The sequence below is a fragment of the Stigmatopora nigra genome, chromosome 1 (assembly GCF_051989575.1).
Source record: "Stigmatopora nigra isolate UIUO_SnigA chromosome 1, RoL_Snig_1.1, whole genome shotgun sequence".
In the NCBI taxonomy this organism is placed as follows: domain Eukaryota; kingdom Metazoa; phylum Chordata; class Actinopteri; order Syngnathiformes; family Syngnathidae; genus Stigmatopora; species Stigmatopora nigra.
The window spans coordinates 14,878,112-14,903,494 of NC_135508.1; the positions used below are offsets into that span (position 1 = coordinate 14,878,112).

Below are 25,383 nucleotides of genomic sequence, written 5' to 3' on the forward strand. Positions count from 1 at the left end.
TTGCTTCTAATGTCGAAATATCTCGAATTTTTCGATGATTAATGTGACTGCAATAGTTGTCACTTTCAAATGAGATATACCAAGAAAAAAATTCAAGGTGGATTTTTTTTTTTTTTACAATCACAAAAGTACAATCATTTCCATTATGTGTCCGAAAACTGAGAGGGTAGAAGGAAGGGTAGGTAGGAAGTAATGCAAGCACAACCTGGAAGTGTGTCCATAGCGGTATAGTGTTCAGCAAGTCTCTGGGTGCAATGATAACATGGGATACACATTACGCAAGTATCATGGATGATATTTTACGATCGACCTCAAAACCTTTGATCAGCCTCAGCAACTCTTGGGATGTGCTGACATGGTAGACAATATGAAAACATGTATCTAGGCTACTCGCACCTGGCCAGTCAGAGCACGTTGGGCACTATGGCACGAATTGGCACTATGGAAAAATGGCGGCGCCCTGAGCGAGCAGTGACAGGCACAAGTGAGTTATTTCACGATTTGTACAACATATGTTTTTTTCTTGAATTTCATTTATAGACATAAAAATAAATGAAGTTTATGTTTATCTTTTCTCTATTCGGAAATAAATGATATCTTGACTGCATTGTCTTCCGTTATGGCGTCTTTGTCACCTTGCAGTTTTGTGTATGTCGTATTTTATGCGCATATAAGTCGTACCCTCGATTCAGTCATCATTCTTTTGAGTAACAAACACGGCTAATATGCGAGTAAAGTAAAGAATAGCCATGTGTAGTCATGGAAACTTCCAACATTAGCACATAGTTTATTGGAGGTGAATAGGACTATTAGTCTAGCTCACAGGGCTCTGTAGCATCTGCTTGTGCACATCCTCCAATAAAGATAATTCAATCATGCTCTTCCCTTTCAGCATGTGAAAAATATAATGTAGAACTCAAAAAACTGATAGTTGACAGTCAGCATAGGACTTTTATATATATATATATATATATATATATATATATATATATATATATATATATATATATATATATATATATATATATATATATATATATATATATATATATATATATATATATATATATATATATATATATATATATATATATATATATATATATATATATATATATATATATATATATATATATATATATATATATATATATATATATATATATATATATATATATATATATATATATATTAATATATTTCTTTATTTCTACACATATGGGTCCACAGTGGCCATCTGTCCATTATTTTGCTTCTTATTTACATTTTTCCATGTGACCTTGGCATGCATTGATGTAAAGTGGCAGGAAGCATTAACAAGATCTGCTTTAATGCCTACTTATTTTCATTTGTGAAAGTCACTTGTGTCAAAGAGGAGGTGGAGGAAACCCAGACGAGACAGTCAGACGCCATTTTGGCTCAGCCAGATCAACAAAGCATGGTTCAAACTCATTTACCTGATAAGGGTTTAATCGCTCCATCTCGCAGACAGACGCTCTGTTGCAGAGAGGGCACAGAAACGTAACTGCACCCTGAATTGTTGTTGGAACATTTATACAAATGCTCAAACATCCCTTCATAATTATCTCACAAATCATAAATATTGTATAAAAATGTGTTGTAGTTTTACGAGCAAGAACACACGCCATGGTGTGTTTACATAAAGTAAGATGGAAAGTTGAAATTAAAGCGATATCACTAAGATGGACCATTTTTCATTATCAAACTCAGCAAATATATCTCTTTGCTTAGCAAAATCCAATTGGCATTCATTCCGTTATCATCAATGAAATTTGTAATTGTTGTCACGTCTTTATATTTTACATTGGAACACATTTTAACTGACTTATCTTGTTTACCTCTTTATTGGGCAATTGTTAATAATGTAGTACAAGTAAACAGGAGTTCAAGTATTTGTAATGTAGTACAAATAAACAGGAGTTCAAGTGTTTGTAGTGCAATTACACACACCTGCACGTTCATGCAATACAAGTATACACAAGTACAGGTCAACTACATTTTGACCTTGTTTGGAGGAGCCTTTTTAGACAGGCTCTATTACCATTTGTTGAACAAATGTGGTCTATGTGACTCAAAATATATCCTCAACAAATGAAACAAATGAGCCCTCCCATAATTCCTTCTGAAAGCAGCCTTTGTAAAGGTAGACTGAATCATTGGCGTCCCTCAGTGGTGAAAGTATATATAATATATATATATATATATATATATATATATATATATATATATATATATATATATATATATATATATATATATATATATATATATATATATATATATATATATATATAATATATATATATATATATATATATATATATATATATATATATATATATATATATATATATATATATATATATATATATATATATATATATATATATATATATATATATATATATATATATATATATATATATATATATATATATATATATATATATATATATATATATATATATATATATATATATATATATATATATATATATATATATATATATATATATATATATATATATATATATATATATATATATATATATATATATATATATATATATATATATATATATATATATATATATATATATATATATATATATATATATATATATATATATATATATATATATATATATATATATATATATATATATATATATATATATATATATATATATATATATATATATATATATATATATATATATATATATATATATATATATATATATATATATATATATATATATATATATATATATATATATATATATATATATATATATATATATATATATATATATATATATATATATATATATATATATATATATATATATATATATATATATATATATATATATATATATATATATATATATATATATATATATATATATATATATATATATATATATATATATATATATATATATATATATATATATATATATATATATATATATATATATATATATATATATATATATATATATATATATATATATATATATATATATATATATATATATATATATATATATATATATATATATATATATATATATATATATATATATATATATATATATATATATATATATATATATATATATATATATATATATATATATATATATATATATATATATATATATATATATATATATATATATATATATATATATATATATATATATATATATATATATATATATATATATATATATATATATATATATATATATATATATATATATATATATATATATATATATATATATAAGATGTTATTTTCCACAGAAAACAATACTTATATTATTTCAAACATTAGAATCAATAACAGTCTATAAGTGCAAAGATAATTGGCCAGTTGTACAATTTCTCCAGAAAACAAACAAAAAAAAATCTAACTAAAATCTCCATTATGGTTGATATAATCTCTTTATTAGATGTTTGGGTTGCTTCGGACATTAACTTACAGGTAACAGACTGACACACGAAATTGGATATTTAGGATTCCGGGTACACTTACTGGCAGACAAAGCAAATGTAATATTTTTTCCAGAACTTTTATTCTATGCTCTTTTTGGTATTATTCAGGAATTTACAGCAATTTTAAACTTTTTTATTGTATTTTTTTTACATTAAAATGCAAAAACAAAGTGCAATATATTGTGCGTTTACATGGAAATGGTGGGGGTCAGAAATGATGCTCCAGATGAAATTTTTCTCACGTCCCTTGAGCAGATTCCCACCATTAGCTTGTACATCCAGCTTTGCTCGTATTTTCATCTGTTAAATCATACATTCCATTCTTATAAGTCAATAACATCTGCAGAATACAAACACGTGGTATAATTACATATCAGCAAAATGAAGAACAAGCACTTTTTTCCCTATCTGCTTCAATCATAACACAGGGAAGGAGCAGAAAGTCAATAAGATTGAACCTGCGACCTTTTGCCAGAATGCCGGAAAATCATTCTGAAATTGTTCAGCTCAGCCCTGATGGACTTGACCTTGGAAATGATCCAAACATCAACCCGGGCCACGTACGGCCTCGCCATTTTTTTTTTTCATCATATGATGAGCAGGGACGTAAGTAATTACGTTTTTGAACCAATGCTGTCTGTCAATGTAACATAGAATTAATATGTTTACAGCAGGACTAAAGACATTATCTTTTATTGTTATGAATCAACAGATGAAGCTGTCACATGCAATGAACCCATGATAGCTTGTCTTCACAGAAAATGAAAGGTTACATTCATAGGCAAGAAAAAGCTGCTGAACGTCTTTAAAGTTTTTGACAAGAATTGGCTTCATAGTGGCAATAAACATTTAGTATAGCCTTGATTAATTTCACAACATTTGAGCTAAATTAGAAAATAAGACTTGTCTTGATAAGACAGAGTCAACCCTTTTTTTTCATTGTTTAGTATGCATGAAAAAAGTCTTAAGGATGTTTCACTTCAAACATTTTAAATTTCATTCTAATCAGTGACACCAAAGGCAGATTTAATTGTTCTTAAAAAGCATCTTACATACACCATTGGCTACATTTGATGTTTACAATACAGGTTAATAACATACAAAAGACATAAATGATAAAATTTACTTTTTTTATCTGACTTGCTCAGAACTGCTAAAAAAACAGTACGAATGTCAGAATCTTAAGCAAAAAAAAGAAGACTTTTTTTTAAGAACTCTATTAATATTTGATGTGTTTATGTGTGTCTGTTGGCTCAAAATTCACATTAGCACACTAAAATGAAAAAAAAATGTGAGTAATGGGCAGAGCAATATGTTGATAAGTGCAAAATCCATAATAAATTAAAACATACAACCAAATGTTTGGAAAAAAAGACTGTAATTGGTTATGATGCATAAAAGGTTCCAGATCATTATTTTGTTTTGTAAAGCATATATTGAGTTAAAATTGAAATCAACTACACATACAATACAATGTTAAATGATCATAATTAAATTGTTTTTAATGGATAAAATCTGCAATATTTATTTGAGTTAGCACTAATTTTGCCTATTGTTCATATGTGATTCATAACAAAAAAAAAGTTTTTGGCTTGCAGGTAAGGAAAGGTAAAATGGTTGTAAAGCTCTTATATGACTGTCAGGGGGCGACAAAGTATAACATATCCGTACATCCACTTGTCCAAAGAATGAGTTATCACTTCAGGCCAAAATAAACACATGTTAAACTTCACATATATTCAATACATCATGTCAGAAAGTGTCAGCATCAGGACTAACGTGATGGTAAAGATTTTAATGACCTTCAGGAATATATCTGCTCATTTTATGAAGTGACATTAAAAGCATTTTTTAAATAAACATTTTGAAAACTATTCTTTTTTAAGAAAATGTAATAAATGGAACAATAATGCTCATGTTTTGGTGTGTGATCTGTCTTTCTCCGACAGATATATGTATCTCCCTCTCTCTTTATCTCTCTCTCTCTCTTTCTCTCTCTCTCTCTCTCTTGCTCTCTCTCTGAATATATATATATATATATATATATATATATATATATATATATATATATATATATATATATATATATATATATATATATATATATATATATATATATATATATATATATATATATATATATATATATATATATATATATATATATATATATATATATATATATATATATATATATATATATATATATATATATATATATATATATATATATATATATATATATATATATATATATATATATATATATATATATATATATATATATATATATATATATATATATATATATATATATATATATATATATATATATATATATATATATATATATATATATATATATATATATATATGTGCCTTACTATGGACCAAATTCAGCTATAATGTGAGTAATGTAACAGCATTTTGAGAGAGAAAAAAGAAAAAAACCTTTGACATTGTAAACGGCAATTGGTTTAATTCTGAACTGTTCAGTTTTACAACTAGTGTTGAGAAAATGTATCAATGTGTAATCAATCATGTACATGTGCAACAACAAATTCTTAAAACAGAGTTCATATTTTTTACATTCTCGTAGTTTTGTTTATGTCACTTCTTGGTTAATTTCTGATGAATTAAGTGTTTGTTTGTTTTCTTCTGTTCTTCTTTTTTTTACCCCAAATGTTTAGTATGTTGCTTAAACAAATGCACACAATTTAACTCTTTATTGGTCAAGTGACTTTTTGAGAATGATAAATGAATAACAATCAACACCATGAAGACCTGGCGTCTCAATATGTGGACATGTAGGGGACAACATTAACGATTCTTGTGTGGCCTCCATGACACAATGTACACATTTGGATGCCCAGTCTCAAATATATATTTACATTTTTATTCTTTAACATTACTATATTGTTTTAATGTATTTTGTATGCAAAACACATTCATTAATTTGTACAATGGACATAACAAACAAATGAACCAATTCAAAAAGTACATTCTGTAGTTTGTTTTCTGTAATATTTAACTTGTCGAGTGCTACTGAGAGGACAGAAGCCAAATGTATCTAAACGGATGCTCATCATTCAATGAAATGGCAGCCAGCGAGTTAAATGAATGCCCCATAATGGGTTCACTTTTAGCTTAGCCACCAATGCCGGTTCAGGCAGGCCTACATTCCAGCATCTTCTTGAAGGCCTTCCTAAAACTGTCATCGAGAAAGGCATAGAGAAATGGATTGAGGCAGGAGTTGGCGTAACTGAGGCTGGTGATGAAGTAGGAGATCCCAATGAGCAGGGGTGTGGTCCTCAGGTCGTTGGTCAGTGCCACAATGGTGCTAAGGTGGAACGGTGTCCAGCAGAACAAGCAAACAGCCAAGACAATGAAGACCATGATGGTGACTTTCTTCTTGGCTTTGTCGAGCGCTTTGGCGTTGCTATTGAGGCGCATGTTCCTCAGCTTGTAAAGCATCATGGTGTACAAGATACAAATGGTGGACACTGGGATGGCAAAGCCCAATATAAGAGTGTAGATGCGGCTGGCTTTGAACCATAAGCTCTCCGGTGCAGGAAAGCTGAGTACACAGGTTTTTCTGTCGTCCTCGGTGAAGACGCCGGCAAAAATGCTGAAAGGCGTTACAATGAGGATGACGAGGACCCAAACACACAGAGAAATGATCTTGGCTGCTCGGTAAGTGCGGTACGGCATGCGCTTGGACTTAACCGTGGCCAGGACTACCAGGTAGCGGTCGACGCTCATCACTGTCAGAAAATAAATACTGGAGAAGATATTGTAGTGATCGATGCTGAGGATGATTTTGCACAACACCTCTCCAAAAGGCCAGTAGTGTAGCAGGTGCTCTGCAATGCTGATGGGCAGAACCAACGTGAACAAATCATCAGCAATGGCCAAGTTGAGGATGAACATGTTGGTAACCGTCTTCATCTTGGGTGCTTTGAGGATCACATAAATGACAGCTGTATTGCCAGTTAGACCCACGGCGCAGATGACCGAGTAGATGATGGGCAAGATGACATAGAGATCAGCATAGAAGTAGAACTCGGCTGGGGGGGTGCAGTTCAGGTTGGTGCGGTTGCCGGAGGACAGAGTGTAAAAGTCAACGGAGTTGTCGCATAGCGGCGGCACAAAGACATCGGGGTCAGAAATGTTCTCCATGTTCGCAAAGAGTTCCTAATAAGTCATGTAAAAGACATAGTGTGTAGTATATACATATACATATATATGCACATATATTATAACTCTAGCCAACTAATGTTGCAGTGAGTCTATCAATGGTTCGGTGAGGGCAGAGTAGGATCAATTACGTAGTGAGCGTATGGTTTCTGTCTCTTTGAGTGCCCTATTTCTGACTGGCGACCAATCTAGGGTGTAGTCTGCCTTTTGCCCCAAGTTTACTGGGAAGGGCTGCAGCACGGCGCAATCCTGAGAAGGATAAGCGGTGCAGAAAAATGAATGAATGAGTAACAATTCTAAAGAATCCGCTTCATCCACGCATCTTATAGAAGTTTGATGCAGGTGAGCTTAAATGCTTGTGTACATTTTCAATGCACAGCTAAAAGTAAATGATGATAATATCCTTACAGTCAGAGAAGGTCTGTTTGAACTTTTGCCAAAAAAGCTTGCAGTTGTTTTTGCTCCACATAAATTCCAACACTGTGGATCCACGTGTATTCTTTTAAGATCACACCTATAAAACCTGCCCTTAATCTCTTCATTCTCGTATAAGTGTCCCTCAAAAGCAGTATTGTGCCTGTCTGCAAGGTGGTCCCCACTCTCTCCTCCACCTCCTTCCCTTTTGTGCACCTTGGAGACAAAGCAGTTTTGAAAAGATATGTTTAAAAATATGATATAGAAAATGAACCAGATGTGAAAGAATGAGACAAGTATGAGTTACCTTCAAAAATGACACCCGGCAGAAGAGAAGAACAATTGCTGTGGACATTCGCCGAAAACTAATTTCAAATTAACCAAACGACTCATTTAAAAAAGAAAAGAAAAAAAAAAGCTTGACATGCGTTTGAAGAAGTGTGTCGGTATAAGGGAGAGGAATCACCGTAGTATGTATACTCCTCTTCAATCTTCCTGTTACTATTCAGCACCGCCACACTCGAGCATCTGTTGAAGGTCGGTCTACCTCCCTCTCACGCACTCCTTCTGCCCTTCCTCTCTCACACTAACTCTCTCTCTCCTTCACTGTCTCCCTCGCTCTCTCTCTCCTTCACTGTCTCCCTCTCTCTCTCTCTCTCTCTCTCTCTCTCTCTCTCTCTCTCTCTCTCTCTCTCTCTCTCTCTCTCTCTCTCTCTCTCTCTTTCTCTCTCTCTCTCTCTCTCTCTCTCTCTCTCTCTCTCTGATGTGTTCCACATACATACATACATATAAAGCTTTAATTCACTTTTATTTCCAAGGAGCCTATTTTACAAGATGAAGAACTATCATAATTATTGTGACTATAATGCATCAGGGTCTACCAGTGGTGTGAGCGGTTAGCGTGCCGGCTTCACAGCTCTGGGGTCCTGGGTTCATATTCGGCTGATGTCCATCTGTGTGGAGTTTGCGTAATATCACTGGATTTGATTCGATTTCCTCCCACATTTTACAGACATGCATGGTAGGCTGATTGGCCCTAGGTATGGGTGTGAGTGTGCATGATTGTCAATCTCCTTGTGCCCTGCGATTGGCTGGCCACCGATTCAGGGTGTCCCCCATCTCTGGCCCGGAGACAGCTGGGATAGGCTCCCCCGCGACCATAATGAGGATAAAGCAGTACAGAAAATGAAATGAGAGGATTTCATGCATTAGAACATGGGTGGCCAAGTCCGGTCTCGGGACCACCGATCCAGTCTGTTTTTCATGTCTCCCGCCACCAACCCACCTGAATCAAATAATCAGGATTGGTATGAAGCTTCTGGACAGCATGCTGATGAGTTGATCATTGGATTCAGGTGTGATAGAGGAGGGAGCTATGTAAAACAGATGGATAAGGGCTCTTGAGGACCGGTCGTGGCCACCTCTGCATTGGGTTTATTTGCACATTTCAGGACACTGAAAGGCAGATTATTCTGTGTTATTAATTGACTCCACACTAGGTGGCAATAAACTGCTATTGCATTCACAGCTGCTCTGGGGCAGACTAACAGAAGCGAGGTAGCCCTTTGTCTTTCTGCCCTTTGTTTTGCCACAGTTATTTTTAAATAGTAACCTGATTACAGATGAACAATTACTCATTTAGCCACCTCGTGGTGTAGAGGTTCACTCGCCTGACTTTGTTGCAGGCTGGCACAAGCTCGATTCCTGCTGGTGACTGTAGGATTGGGACTGCAGATGGTTGTTTGTCTCTATGTGTGCCCTACGACTGATTGGCGACCAGTTTAAGGTGTAGTCTGCCTTTTGCCTGACGACAGCTGGGTTAGGCTCTTGCAGCCCCCCCCCCCCCCCCAACCCTTTTGAGGATGGGCGGTATGGGAGATGAATGAATGAATTATTTATTCCTTTAGTGTGGTTAGCACGTTGTCCTTGTTGTTCTGAGATCGAGGGTTCAATCCCAGTTTCCAACCTTCCTGTGAAGAGTTTGCATGTTCTCCCGTGACCCACAAAGACCCCCCCTCCCCCCCAATTCCTTCTTGTAGTTAGGTTTTATTTTAGTTATATTTGATTTTGGTATTTAAGTTTTCAGTTTTTTGTACGCCAGTTTATGTCAGTAATTTATTTTAAAAAAATATAAAAAATCATCAGTTTTGCCCATTGCCCAGTTTTTGCTTGCTTCCCTGCACGCGGGTCCAACTCCGCTCATACCATAACAGTTTGAAAATCTCCTGTATGAATCCTAACTCCAGTAGGTGGACAATACTTGGAATAATTTACAAGAAAATTATAGACTGGAGACCCCTAATGATAGTTGAGAATATAATTAGTTCCTTCATATAACAAAACTCAATAACCATTTTCTGTCTAGTAAATTAAACTCAATATTTCATGCTTTAAAGTCGATATTCTCAAAGGTTAAAAAAACAAAACAAAAATAGCATTCCAACAAAATTGTGGCAATGAAATAGATGCTTAAATGTTTAGCAGCCCTGTTGTCATGGAAACCTGTCCCAAAACATATTTCGTTTTTCATCCTCCCTGGCCTAAATGATCATTTTGGCATATGAGATTGCCTCCTCTGCCTGTACACTCAAATCAGAATTTTAAAGCCAGTGAGGATCTCGTATAAGATGTTAAAAGATAGTTCTACTCATCTTCTTTTTAGATTTTCCCTCTTTGAATATCTGAAAACACCAAGAAGCTAAGTGGAACTTCTCAGAGTGAATTGAATCAAAATTACTCTAAGTATTCATTCATACATTTATTCATTTTCTGAACCACTTATCCTCACAAGGGTCACAGAGGGTGCTGGAGCCTTACCAGCTGAATCCGGGCACCAGAGGGGGACACTCTTGATGGCCAGCCATTCACGGAGCAAAAGGAGACAGACAACCATTCACGCTCACACTCATTTCTAGGGCAATTTAGTGTTCAACTAGCCTATCTTGCATTTTTTTTTAAATCCCACAATAGCTCAGGGACAACATGCAAACTCCACACAGGAGGACCTACCTGGGATTGAACCCAGGACCACAGAACTGTGAGGCCATTGCGATAACCACTCATTCACAGGGCCGCCCACAAATGTAAATATCATTTGAATATTTGATCTTCAAAAATTCAACTGGTGCTATCTGGGCTGCGTCAATATTGTTTGAGTATACTTCTATCTCTGAGTTGCTACATGACAAGAAAAAGTCATTTTGGAATCTCGCAACCCTTACGTGGATGCGTGTTACGGAAGATTGATGAATAAATTACATGTTTCAGATATGGCAACCCTCTAAATCATTTAGTGTAATGCAAAAAAAGTGTAGGTAAAACAACGTATGGTAATGGATCAATAAGAAAAACATATCAGAAAATAAACAGTAAGCTAAATGAATGTGTCAGGCCTGGAAATTGTAGAAATCTTAAACCCTAATCCAGGGGTGACCAAACCGGTACCTGAGGGCCACTGTGGGTGCGGGTTTTTTTTCAACCAATCCAGCACAAACACTTTGACAGATAAGATTCCTACAGAAAACAAGAAGCACCTGACTGCAATTCATTGATTGCACTTGTAGGACACCACATTGGTGAAAAGGTTTCTTTTTGATGGGTTGGAATGAAAACCCACACCCACTGCGGCCCTTTGTGGAATAGTTTGGACATCCCAGCCCTAATTCTTTATTACAATTTATGACAATAGCTTTGACATTTAAAAGCTTGTTAGAAGGATGAGGTCGGTGGAATCTTCATTTTACCTCCGGCTTTAGATCATAAATTTCATGTGATCATCCATTAGCACATGAAAAGATTTTCCGAGAACACAAACATCCTGACACTCCCTCAGTCCTGCTAAGATGCAATAGTGAGTCAGAGTCTGGCCTGCTAATGTCTGAAAACTCTCAGAATCAAACAAAAAATCCAGTACGGAAGATTCATGCTAAAAGCCTAGTAGTGCCATGTGTCACCTGTAGTGGGAATGTGGAACTACAAAAAAAAAAAAACATGCAAAGCGTAGAATGGAGATTGAAATTTTGAGCGACCAAAATATCTGTGCAATTTATTCTCTTACCCACTCATAGGATTCTTTTATATTCAAATACATCAATGCCTTAATTGATTTGTACAATGTATTAATTTTTATGACCGATAAGGTGCAAGGCTTTAATAGTCAAATGCGTGTGCTGCTCATTCTTTACATTTCTTTTTTTTTCCGATGGCAAGAAGCTAATTAATTTTCAAAAGATAGACAAGTCATGCCCCCTCCTATCACAAAGTCATAATTAGCAGCCGTGTCAAACACACATCTCGTGACGCATACACACATATCACATACTCAACAAGCCTTCAGGCTACAATATAAGTGTATTATCTATGGCTTGTTCAAACTCTATTAAAGCTCACAGTAATTGACTTGCTCCCGAGAGACAGTAAGAGGTGAAAAGAATGAACATGGCGAAAATTCTTCCCACTATCCATCAATTCGCCGGCCCACCGGTCAAGTGGGTAGCGCATCGGCCTCAGTTCCTGGGTGGAGGGTTTGATCCCAGGTTCATTCTCACATTGTAGTGTTTGCATGTTCTCCCAGGGCTTGTGTGGCTCTTCTCCAAGTACTCCAGTTTCCTCCCACATCCCAAAGACAAGTATGACAGGCCAGTTGAAAAATTGCCCTTGGGTATGAGTATTGAGCATGGATGGTTGTCCGTCACCTTGTGCGCTGCGATTGGGTGGCCACCAATTTGGGGTGTCTCCTGCCTGGTGCTCATAATTGGCTGGGATATGCTCCAGCACTTTCTGTGAGGATAATTAGTACACAAAATGAATGAAAAGTAAGTGCTTTGACAACATTTCCTGCATGGTAAAGTGATATAAAATCACACCAGTATGCTAATTTGAAAGAACTTCAGGTTTTATTTCCTCTGTGCCTGCAGCCATTTTTTCATTTGCCATGGTCTTTTTGGGTGGGAATTAGAAAGAAAAAATGTATTCAGTCCCCACTCGGTGAATAAATCCTCTTTCAAACATAATAAACAGACAAACCATGGGTAATATATTGCATTAGTTTCCACAAACCACCATGAAGCATGATACTAAAAATAAAAATTGACATCACCAATGATCCTTATATTGGGACACCTGAATAAAAATTGTCATTCATTCATTCATTCATTTTCTGAACTACTTATGCTCAGGAGAGTCACGGGGGGTGCTGGAGCCCATCCCAGCTGACTCCAGGCCAAAGGCTAGGGACACCCTGCATCTGTGGCCAGCCGTGATGGGGAGACAGACAAGCATTCACACACACACACAAGGGGCAATTTAAAGTGTCCAACCTGGGAGAATACAGGTGTACATGGAGAAAATCCATGCAGGTCTGGGGAAAACATGCAAACTTAATGCTGGAGGACCAACCTGGATTTGAACCCAGAACTGTGAGGATGACGTACTAACCACTCATCTACCTCCTGAAGAAAATAGTGCAATTAAATTTTTAATGGATGTTGTCATTCTGGGCGGCCTGTTGGTCAAGTGGTCAGCATGTTGGCTGCAGAATTCTGGAATCGAAGGTTTGATCCCAGATCAGTCCTAACTGTGTGGAGTTTGCATGTTCCCCCTGTCCTTTTGTGGGTTTTCTAAGCGTACTCCAGTTTCCTCCCAAATCGATAAAACATTCATGGTAGGCTGGTTGAACACTCTGAATTTCCCCTAGATAAGAGTCTGAGCGTGAACTTTGAGCGTGACCCTTGTGAGGATAAGCAGTTCAGAAAATGAATGAATAAATGAATGTTGTCATTTGAGCAAAAGCTTGCTGGCTTACCACCTGTTGTCTGCAAGAAAGAAAGAAAAGTTTTTGAAAATCTACTGTAATTAGATTTATTACTGAAATAGAATAGTACACTTTTCTCTCTTCTCCCCGTGTGCGGTGCTTTTGACAGAAATATCTAGTGACCCGGTTACCATTGGCAGTACATTAGTTTTTTCACTTCAGGGCCCACTTATGACCAAACTATGGCCAGCTCACTCCAATTCCATTTCCTAAAGTCCACCAGTTTCCAATAATCACAAATTTACTTTCATTCTGAAAAATGAGAGCAATAAAACAGACAGTGTTCTTCTTCTGATGCAACATTGTGGGTAGTTTTTGTTCTTCCTTATATGTCCACTTTGGTGCTTGAAAAGTTTTGAGAGCATTTTTTCCCCCACAAATACTAACTGAAAAATCCATGCCTATGAAGGAGTCCTGGACACAAGTGAGATTGAGGATGTACCCAAGTTAGGGTTCAGAGAGTAGTTGAAACAAAACCCTCTTCCTGAGAAATTCATCAAAACAATTATTTTAAATGATTGAAGAAGAGGATGAACTCATTGGCTGCGATAAATGGTGATTGACGTCCAATCCATTTGCAGCGAGTTAATAAATCACTCTCAGTTCAACTAGTAAAAATGTCTTCTAGTTAAAAATTTAATTAAATTTTACAGCTGAAGAATGAAGAGGGCCACATTATTAAAATCTAGCATCATCAATAGCATTGGAAGAGTTAAAGAGACTTTAAACCCAAAGAAAGATAAAGTGCTGGATTAGGCCAAATAAAGACTGTTGTGGGTGGCCGGGCGGCTTCTTGACTGGTTAGCAGTTCCTCACAGTTCTGGGGTCCTGGGTTCAAATTCAGGTCGGTCCACCTTCGTGGAGTTTGCATGTTCTCCGTGGGCCTGCGTCCGTTTTCCCCGGGTCCTCCGGTTTCCTACCAGATTCCTCAAACATGCATGGGAGGCTAGTTGAACACTCTAAATTTCCCCTAGGTATGAGTGTGAATGGTTGTCCATCTCCTTTTGCCCTGTGAATGGCTGGTCATTCAGGGTGTCCCCTGCCTGGTGCCTAAAGTGTGAAGGCTCTAGCGCCCTCTGCGACCCTCGAGCGGCTCAAAAAATGAATGAATGAATCAATGAATTAATAAAAGACTGATGTCAACAATCCTAGGAAATTTGAAAGAATTAAACAACTAATAGGTATGTAACATAGCTTTAAAAATAAAATAAAAAAGCCTCTCACCTCTTCATACTAAGACGATGTAGGCATATCTGTATCGACTCTCAGGCATCCAAATTGTGCGATACCGCCACTTATTTGTGTTGATGCAATTGCATTAAGCATGCTTACTTGGTCAACAATACAATTGAACTACACTTCGGAATACAATTCTGAAGGAGATGTCAGTGTGTTCCTGAACATTTTCTCTGTCTGCAACAGAATGGTACTGTTTTTATACCTTAATTTAACAGTCAACAGAAGAATGCTACAGTGCTTACTCCTTTTAAAAAGAATCCATTCACAGTCTCATATACTATACCACTCCATGAGTTAGATCTGAAACTAACATGCATCACTTGTTTCATAATGTATCTATTTTATCTGTCATGTATCACACATGGAATATTTCCATCTGCAGCATCATGTGGAAAACGGTGAACGTAATGACGATATAAGGTAAAAATCATTTTTCTACCTAATTATTATTATTATTTTTAAAAAGAACAAACGCCAACGCTGTCGCCGCTGACGGGGGAGGTTCAGCTGATGAATATCAGGTGGCTAAACCAGGGATAATGTCCAATTAATTGGTACAAAAGCCATTTTGCTCCTCCTTGAAGTTTCCAGAGTAATTAATTGTAAAATGCTAACTGTAGAGACGGCGTTGGTTGGCAATTTGTACAACTATGTTATCGGACACTTGGTACGTCCGGGTTTGTCAAAGCTTAAAATGGGGTGAAATATAAAAACTTTTTCGCGTTCGTCCTTTAACAGTTTCAGACGTGTCTTTATCTCACTTCTTACACCTTGTTGTTGATTTTTTTGGGCGGCATGGGTGTCCAAACCTGTCCTCAAGGACAGAAGTGGGTGCAGGTTTTTATTCCAACTGAGGAAGAGGATGCATTTTCGCCAATCTAGTGTCTTAAAAGTCTAACTCTGATTGGTAGCCTCCTGAAACTGTAGTGGTTCACTCGCCTGACTTTGGCCTGGACAGGCGTGCATTCGATTCCCGCTTGTGTCAGTATGATTGTGAGTGTGAATGGTTGTCTGTCCCTCTGTGTGGCCTACGGCTAACTGGAAACCAGTCTAGGGTGAATTCTGTCTTTCGCCCAAAGCAGGCTCCAGCAACCCCCGCAACCCGTACGAGGAAGTGCCGTACAGAAGATGAAAGAATGATTGGTGAAACAGTCTGTGCTGTATCAGTTGAAACAAAAACCTGCACCCACTGTGCCCCTCTGTGAAATAGTCTGGTGACATCTGTTTTGGGGGTCGTAGAGGGGTTACGGCAGCTCGTAGTGGTAAGGCAGGACATGAAGTCGTGAAATTTTAAACCCACTCAGAAAAATCTTTAAAGATATCCAGACCATAATCGTTTTTGACAACAACTCAAGAGATTCAGCACTCAATTTTTCTCAGCTTGTGCTCATGATTTCAGCACTTATCTTCAAACATATTCTTTGTATTGAGAAGCAAAATATCCAATGGAGTTGACTATATCATTAATTTCAATCCTTGTTGAAAATTAGAAAAGAATACTCATTGATTTTCTTCCTTTACCATCAGTACCGTCTTTGTTCAAAACATGACACAAAAGACAACAAACAAGGCTGGCAAACAAAACTCAATGTTTAGTGAAATGAACACATTAGACAAAGCATTTTCAAGGTAGCTCCAACTTTTTGATATCCAGGGAACACATTTATTATTGAACAATATAATTACAGCCAGTTCACCTCCTTCCACAAGCTTTTCTTTTCAATATCAAAATGCTTATAGATTATTCACTTTTTGAATACATTCAATCAGTGGCCTTTTTATATGAAACAAACGGTTGGCCGGCAATTCATTTCTAATAGAGAAAAGATCACCTCTTGTGACCTGTTCTGCAACACTGCTGTTTACCTCCACATAAGGATAGATGAGAGTTCTTTCAACGGCTCACAAAAGAGTAGAACACAGTGTGTCACAAACACACACAGAATGGTTTTGTAAACCCAGAATGGAATTAAGGTAATAAAGACCCATGGAGGGAGTTTTAAAGTTAATTTAAGGTGTAAATGTTCCACTAATTCACAATTTAGGTGACACAACCTAAGCAGCGTGTATCGTGTCTATGTCAACCTTAATTGAAAAGGTCTCTTTTCCAATGAAAACGACACATCTTTTAAGTTTAAGTTCACCCTGCCCTAGTAACTCTATTCTTGAAAGGTATGAAAAGGTTAGTGATTGTTGCTGAGGCTGCGATGCAACTATTCAAAGGCTGAGAAATATATCTTTTTTTTCTTTCTTTTGCACGTTTAGAAATGAGATATTGACTTACTTTTCAAACTGCCGGATATGAAACACATTGTTTGGATCTTAAGTTACTTAACATGAAGCCCTCCAATCCCAAATCAATTTAAATGAATGTTTTGGTAAGGAAGTTGCCTCGTAGTGTATAGGTTCACTTTCTTGACTTTCGTGCAGGCAGGCGCAGGCTCAATTCCTGCTAATGGTGGTATGATTGGGAGTGTGGATCGTCGTTTGTCTCTCTGTGTGCCCTACGACTGACTGGTGACCAGTCTAGAGTGTAGTCTGCCTTTCACCCGAGACAGCTGGAGTAGGCTTCAACCCTTTTGAGCATGGGTGGTATGGAATGAATGAATGTTTTGGAAAGGAAAACCTGACTCAGCAGCTATAAGTCGATTTGATAAAAGAGGTGACACATACAGTAAGTTACCACGGAGATGTGTTCAAACAACGTAGTCGGTCTTGACGACTCGAGTGTACTATTTTAGAAAACCCGAGCAAGATTTGGCACTGTATTTCATCAACTGTAACTCTCTAATCTAGACCCTGGTGACCTGGAGATCTTTGGCTCACCTTTAGGGCAGTTATTATTATCAATATTCAAGTGTTTGATTATCTTACCTTAAAGATCAATGGTATTTTTTTATTATATTTGATATTTGCACTCCGGTTTACTCCCTTTTCACCAATTGATGCTTAGTAGGCGGGTTGGACACTTTAAATTTACCCAAGGTATGAGTGTGAGTGTAAATGGTTGTTCCACCAATTCAGGGTGTCCACCGCCTCATGCCCATAGTTGGCTAGGATAGGCTCTACCACACCCCTTGACCGTTGTGAGGATAAGCGGTTTAGAAAATGATTGGATGAATGAACTTAAATTACTAGCTTTTAATGCTGATCAAGAGGACGCAATAATGTAAAAGAAGAATTTAAGGGGGAACAAATTCTAATTCTGATCATTTATAACAGAGTTTCCATTCTTAAGTGAGACTTTCAATCAGGGCTTTTTAAAATGTTGTTTTATAGTATGAGCCACAACAGCATTTCCAAAAATATTTTTCTCCAGACTTACTTGGTGGTCTTCAAATATTTTCAAGTCTGAGTACTGCTTATGTTAATGGGGCACATTTGACACCACATTCAAATCGGTCACAAAATCAGCAATTAGAAGCGACATACTTTTGTAGATGTTCTTTATTTACACCTTTAGTGGTATAGTTCAAACTAACTGGAATAAGCATCGCTCATCTGTTGCCGACACTGAGGCAAGAAGAATGTTTTGTGTTTTTGTACTGCAGACCTTTTTGTACCTGTGATCAGCTGTTTGCAGCACCCCCTGAGGTCAATCTGGCAATCCAACACTTCAAACACCCTTGTCATTGTGTCTTCGAGCTAATCTACAACATGTGACAACCCATTGGGGTCAGTTGTGAAAATGAGGGGCAGTTGTAAATACAAAATGTGATGAAACATGTCACAAACTGAGAAAATACAATGCAGAACGACATCATTGAGCTTCATAGCAACTATTGTACGGAGTCTGGTGGTGGATGCAGCTGTGAATGCCACATGGGTTTTATTTTATAGTGATGTCAGTTGACGAAACTCAAGCTGGCATGTTATTACTGATGGATGATTGATCAGGGAGCTTTTACCTTTACATATGCCGCTGGATCCTATTACTGTCAGATTCTGCTCATATACAGCTCATCAGACTCATCCGCCTCGAGCTTTGAATGCCTCATTAGTAGCCTCTTTATTATATATATATAAATATATATAATTTTTTTTTTACCCATTTCTTGTTCTGCTAAATGTGTTCGTATTTTATAGTTCCTGACTTTTACTCAGCTTTGAAATATTCTTCCTTTAGAGGAACCTGATCTCAAACTAATTTATCCTACCACTTCCTTTTTCTGGCACCTGGAAGGATTTACATCTTTCTAAACGTTTGTGTGTATTGTTCTAGTTCTACAAATTGAACATTTACATTGTTTGGGTTTTAGAAAATATACCCCAACAACCAAATGACCTCATTGATGGCTTTTGAAGCTGATTTGAAATTGATCTGGATTGCAGAAAACTTCTACTTTTACACAGCTCTTCACCAATGTTCCCTCTAATTTTTCATTGGTCTGGGCAGAAGGACAACCTCCCTGAGTACCAGTGTGAGCGACATCATCATTGCTCGCTATGGGCACACCAGTATGCATGTCAATGTTCCAACTAATTTTACATGTAAAACATGCAGTAAAACACGAAAAATATAAGAGTGGACAGAGCTACTGTCACTGGCTGCCGCGTAAACGGTGCCATCATGGGAAAAGGGGTAAAAAAAAAAAAATTGGGATTTTATTTACTGCGCGCCATATAATTGCTGCTATGCAGAAAAGACGGGAGTAGTGCACAATTGCCTTAGACTTTATCAAACATGCAGCAAGTAACACCCATTCGTTCATTTTCCATAGTGCTTGTCTTCACAAGGGTAATGGGGGGTGCTGCAACCTATTTGCAGCCAATAATGGGCACCAGGCAGAGGACACCTCAAATGATTTGCCCTCCAATTTCAGGGCATAAGGAGACAAAGGACAACCACTCACTCTCACACTCACACCTATGGGCAATTTGAGTGTTCAACCCAGCCTCCCCATGCATGTTTTTGTGCTGTGAAAGGAAACTGGAGTACCAGGAGAAAAGCCACATAACCCTGGCGAGAACGTGCAAACTCCCCTCAGTGAGGACCGACCTGGGATCGAATGCTTGATCCCAGAAATGTGATGCCATGGCGCTAACCACTCGGCCGCCGGGCTCTCCATATTTATATGAATCTAATATATTTGTACATTGTCAAGATCACCATTTGACATTCCCAAATTCATGCACAAATAAAGATGAAAACAGTCGGGAATTTTTGCTTAGACGAAGAATAACTGCTCAGACAGCTTCCCAGCTCCGTTCTGAACTTACACGTCTTTTCTGTTTACATTCGGGGGCCCTGATCACATGGACATATCAACTCTAAAACTTGTGAAAAAACATTTGAGACGTTTGAGCATGTTTATCTGTGTGTACATGCCACTTGAGTCTACTGCATGTGAACCAAAACCAATAGTCGAAAGAGAGGAGGACCAAAGTGTCAGGAAGGCTTTTGGGGGGTCCTTGGGGAAGGGCAGATGCCGCAATGCTCAAAGCAGGTTTCCAGAATCTTAGCTCTTCTTTGTTTAGACTAAACAAGGCTATAGGGGCAAAGCTTGAACTTCATTGCAAAGAATTACGATACGAATAATATGAGCATAACTAAGGATAGGAAAATCCTTCTTCAGCAGAATATATTTGCTCTCAAAAGCCCAGTGCAAAAAAATCCATTAATTAATGATGCCGCATTGGAGACTGGCATGGTATTATAGTCAGCTGCTTGGCACTTCATCTCAAGTGACACCACATTTTCAGGATGCCCTATTTGTTTTGTCCACACAATAGTCTTTTTCCCACAATGTACCAAAATCACTGCATCCAGGTTGGTGTATATCATTTAAATGTATCAAAATTGTTTAAGCTAAAAACAACAACTTTAACTGCTTAATATACAACCTAAATTATTTGTATACAGTCTTAAATAAAATAGATGGTAAAGTTAGCTAGCTGCTAGAGTTTGTTTAGCGATACTCACTTTTGGCAAAAAGAACAGAAAGCAGAAGCGTGTGGATGTCCATTGTCCGATATGGAGGAAAACATTAATTTGTTTGTTGTGTCACAATAAATTTCAAAAGAGAAAATCCAGATGTTTCTCGCAAGGGCAGTTCAAACCAATACAAACCAATTCAAAACATAAATTGACAGAAAATAACCCTAAGCAGCAATCATCATTTTTTAAATTGTATCAGGAAGACGTGCTGTGTTAATTAGTGTTAAAAATAAACCATGTTGATGTCACCAGATCAGTTAACTTAATGAAAGTACGATCATTTAATCACAGTTTATTGCATTTATAGTGGAAAAAAGGAAAGTGGACCTAAAAGTATTAATGTGACTGATTAGAAGTAGCAGATAATATAAGCTTAAAATCTATTTTTCTGTTGACAATTGAAAAGAAGCTGAAAAAATAGTAGCACATTAATCCTCCCCCATTTATATTTTCTCTTTTTGAATTACAAAGGAACCATCCCCATTGATACTTCATCCCTGTTGTGAAATTCTGAATTAAAATGCTATCACCACTTTATTGTATGGAATCCTTGCCTTTGCATAGGATTTCGGTTGCGTTATTGTTGTTGCATGTGATGTAATTTTCATGACATGATTTTATGTTGCACAGGGAGTTGCTACTTCATAGGACAGGAGACAGCATCAGCAAAAAAAGAAATGCTCTTCTGAAGGAAACGCTGCTCTTCCCCGAGGCAAAACGAGCACCAAGCAGCTATAAAGGAATATTACTTTGCAGCCAGAGTCGTCTCTGTTTCTAGTCCAATGCTACCCTCTCCTCCTCAGCCTTTCATTAGGGGTTTACTAAAGAGAGCTAACCAGTTTACTGAGGTGGGTGGATGTTTCAAATAATTTCTTAAGAGACGAACGCGAGGACAAATTGTGACAAGCAATTGTTTTCAGTGCCAACCATTGCCCAAAAAAGCTAGCTCTTTGGTAATATGTTTGGGTACATCACCATTTACTCTCATTTCACCACTCTTGTTCTTCTTCTATCTGGCACCTGCCATTCAAAACATACCTACCATTGCTAGAATCTTTGTCACCTATAGTTGAAAAAAAATGTATGTGGACCCTTAGGAATTATTTGGATTTCCTAGTTTTCCATTGGTTTGTTTTCTATTCAACATTGAAGACACACATGCCCTATTGTAATTACTTCTCCGAGAGCAAACAGGAATTAGCTAACCAGGATTCCAACCAAAGTGATTAGATAGGATGCCCCTGCCTTATGAAACAAGCAGCACACTAAGAGCGGAAGTCTTTGTGCACATGCCCTCGACCGGCTAACATGTAACTTGAGAGACAATGCAGGTTCAATAAGTCTGTATTAAATTAGCCCTGAAACAACATTTTCCAATGATCAATAGATACTATCCTATGCAACATAGTTTCCAAGACGATTTGTTCACAAAGGATGGACAATAAAACTTTAAAGTTTGTATCCACAAGAGCAACAACAACAATCTGATTGGCGAATTGATATGTTTGCAGTGTCATGCATGTTCCGTACTTTCAGTTTTGTTTCTTTTCCAGATCTGTGGTTACCTAATTTGCATTACAATAGAAGCCGTTAGAAAAGTATCTCTATAAGCTTTGCAATCAAGCTTATAGAAAGACTTTTCAAAGTAGAATAAGTGAAACAATCAACACACGCTTTTGCTTTTAAAAAAAATCATGAAACCAATAATAATATAATAAACGCAATGCTGCACACTTGAAGATTGGAAAATTGTTCGTGAATATTCCACATAAAAACAAAATATTCAGATAATGGATAAATCTGAATATTTGTTTCTTGTATGTAACACAAAATATTTGACACAGTACAAAAAAGTACCTCTCCTAGCTGTGAATAAGGCTGGCTGCCTTGCTATCTTAGAGAGGAAAAATGAATTCCTAAATTGGTCAAGATATTTTGTCAGAACACTGCAGACCACGTGTGCCCCAAGTGAATCGTTGAATTCCACATGCTGTTTTAATCCAATGTCTACATTTGAAAGCAGATATCGGGGAGTTAGACAACATTGAATGAATAAAACTGATGAGTTTTGAATGTTTACAGAGTATTGACTGCCTCTTTCATGAGCTTCAGCAACAAAAACAAAAAATGTTTTATTATAACTGTTTTTTTTTTTATGGGAGTAAATGTTGTTAGATTAAACAACTTTGTACATTGTAATTTTATTTTATTCTTCTTTTTCACACATACAAAAACACAGTTAAATGAAATGTTAAGACAAAAGTACCCCTGTATTTACATCTCGTGCAAGAATAAACAATTTGATTGTCGTTGGATTTTCCCAAAATTCGATTAGTGAGACACCCAGGTGACATTACATTAATTATTTTGGAGGCCAGTGTAATTCAAAGCAGCAATTCTAACGCCGCTAAATATATTGCAAAACAATTTTTGTAGTCTGGATGGGCCAACTAAGCTGAGAAGTGGGTTTTCATGAAAGGTATAGGTTCGATAAACATCCCCCTGGAATGAGTTTTTGAAACTTGGGATCTCATCTCTTATATTTAGGAAGAACTGACTCTGCCCGCTGCGAGAGCAATGAACCTTTTGGAGAAAATGACGCGAAAAAGGTATCAAATGTCCTCCTTTCAGCTACGACCATAGCCAAAAAAATGATGAAATATCAGAGGATATTGCGGCACAGTTGTTAGACCAAATGAATGATTCAACGTGGAACGCAATTCTACTGATGTTGACAACAAGGCAATTTTGCTCGTTTTGTGCAATATATCTTTCAAGAGGATGTACAAGAGGATTTATTATGCGTGTAAATTTTGCCAACCAACCCGACAGCTGCTCCTAGCAATAAAACAAGCCCAAGAGTCCCACTGTATCTACATTAAGGTAAGTCATTCATCTTCTGAACTGCTCATATTCCCAAGTGTCGCAAGGGTGCTAGAGCCTATTCCAGCTAACAGTGGGCAGGGTACAGGCGGAAGTGGTTACCAGCCGGTAGATATAGACAAACAACTATTCATGCGTAATCACACTTTCGGACAATTTGAAGTGGTCAATCAGTCTATTGTTTTAAGTGGCTAATATGTAGTGGGGGCGGTCCGGCGGCTTGATTGTTAGCATGTTGGCCTCACAGAGGGGGTCCTAGGTTCAAATCCAGGTCGGTCCACCTTTGTGGGGTTTGCATGTTCTCCCAGAGCGTTTTCTCCGAGTACTCCGGTTTCCTCCCAAGTTCCGAAGACATGCATGGTAGACTGATTGGACACTCGAAGTTGCACTTAGGTATGATTGTGAGCATGAATGGTTGCTTGTTAACTTGTGCCCTACTATTGGCTAGCCACCAATTTAGGGTGTCGCCCCGCCTCTGGCCCGCAGTAAGCATGGATAGGCTCCAGCCCCCCAAGTGAGGATAAAGCAGTTCAGAAAATGAGATGAGATGAGAATATATAGTGCAAGATTTGCATTGAAATTAAATACTATGACAAATTATTGTTTTTTTTTTTTTCATTTACATACCTGTGACTCTAACCAAAGAAACATTTTCAGTCATAAAACTGGTCAATGTGGCAAAAAAGGTTGGTGGTCTTTTCTGTAAATGACCCTTTTAGTTTTAAAGCAGACTTAAGCAGACGGGCCGCCAACAGTACATATTATAGAGTGATGTAAATGATAAAGATGAGAATGTATTAAAAACCAATTAAATGTGAATTCCAAGTAATACGAAAGGGTTCACAAACTTTTTTGCAGCTGTGTGCCCATTAAAAAAAATGTAGTTGAAAGAAAAATGTCACTGGCACTTCACTTTTATATGGTGCATTTTTAAGACACCCTTTTAGTAATGATTTGTCATAGACAGAGAGAGGGAGAGTAATAAAAAGAGGGCCTTTTGTTTCCTTTAGAATTTTCTCCTCAAAGGAAAAAAATACAAGGTAAAAGGATAAATAGGTAAAATGAGGAAAAAAGGGGGACGGTATGACCTCGAGCACAGCTTCGCATTAACTTTTTCACTCACCACCTAGTAGTTTTAGAAAATTACAAGCCTCTTAGCAATTTCACTTGCCACATTTTTTAAACTAGATAATGGGATTTATACGCAATCAAATGTGTAAGTAACACCAAGTCAAAGCTAGGTCAAGGATAAAAGTGAATAAAAATAGAATTGGATTAGGTGGTGCTGAAAATTTTGATTTAGTCCTAGTCACATCTCTTCCTTAAAAGTGAGATAACAAAATATATTAATAATATTATCTAAAAGTTGGGC

At 36.5% G+C, this 25,383-nt stretch overlaps 1 protein-coding gene across 1 annotated transcript; it reads right to left on the reverse strand.

Annotated features, from left to right (window-relative positions):
* Positions 1 to 5,945: 5,945 nt before the first annotated feature.
* Positions 5,946 to 8,685, reverse strand: LOC144199806 (neuropeptides B/W receptor type 2-like). Its single transcript, XM_077721675.1, has 2 exons — positions 8,447 to 8,685; positions 5,946 to 8,355 (listed from the first exon to the last, which is right to left on the reverse strand). Exon 2 carries the CDS (start codon positions 7,705 to 7,707, stop codon positions 6,694 to 6,696), a length of 1,014 nt encoding a protein of 337 aa, XP_077577801.1. The 5' UTR covers positions 7,708 to 8,355; positions 8,447 to 8,685; the 3' UTR covers positions 5,946 to 6,693.
* Positions 8,686 to 25,383: the final 16,698 nt, after the last annotated feature.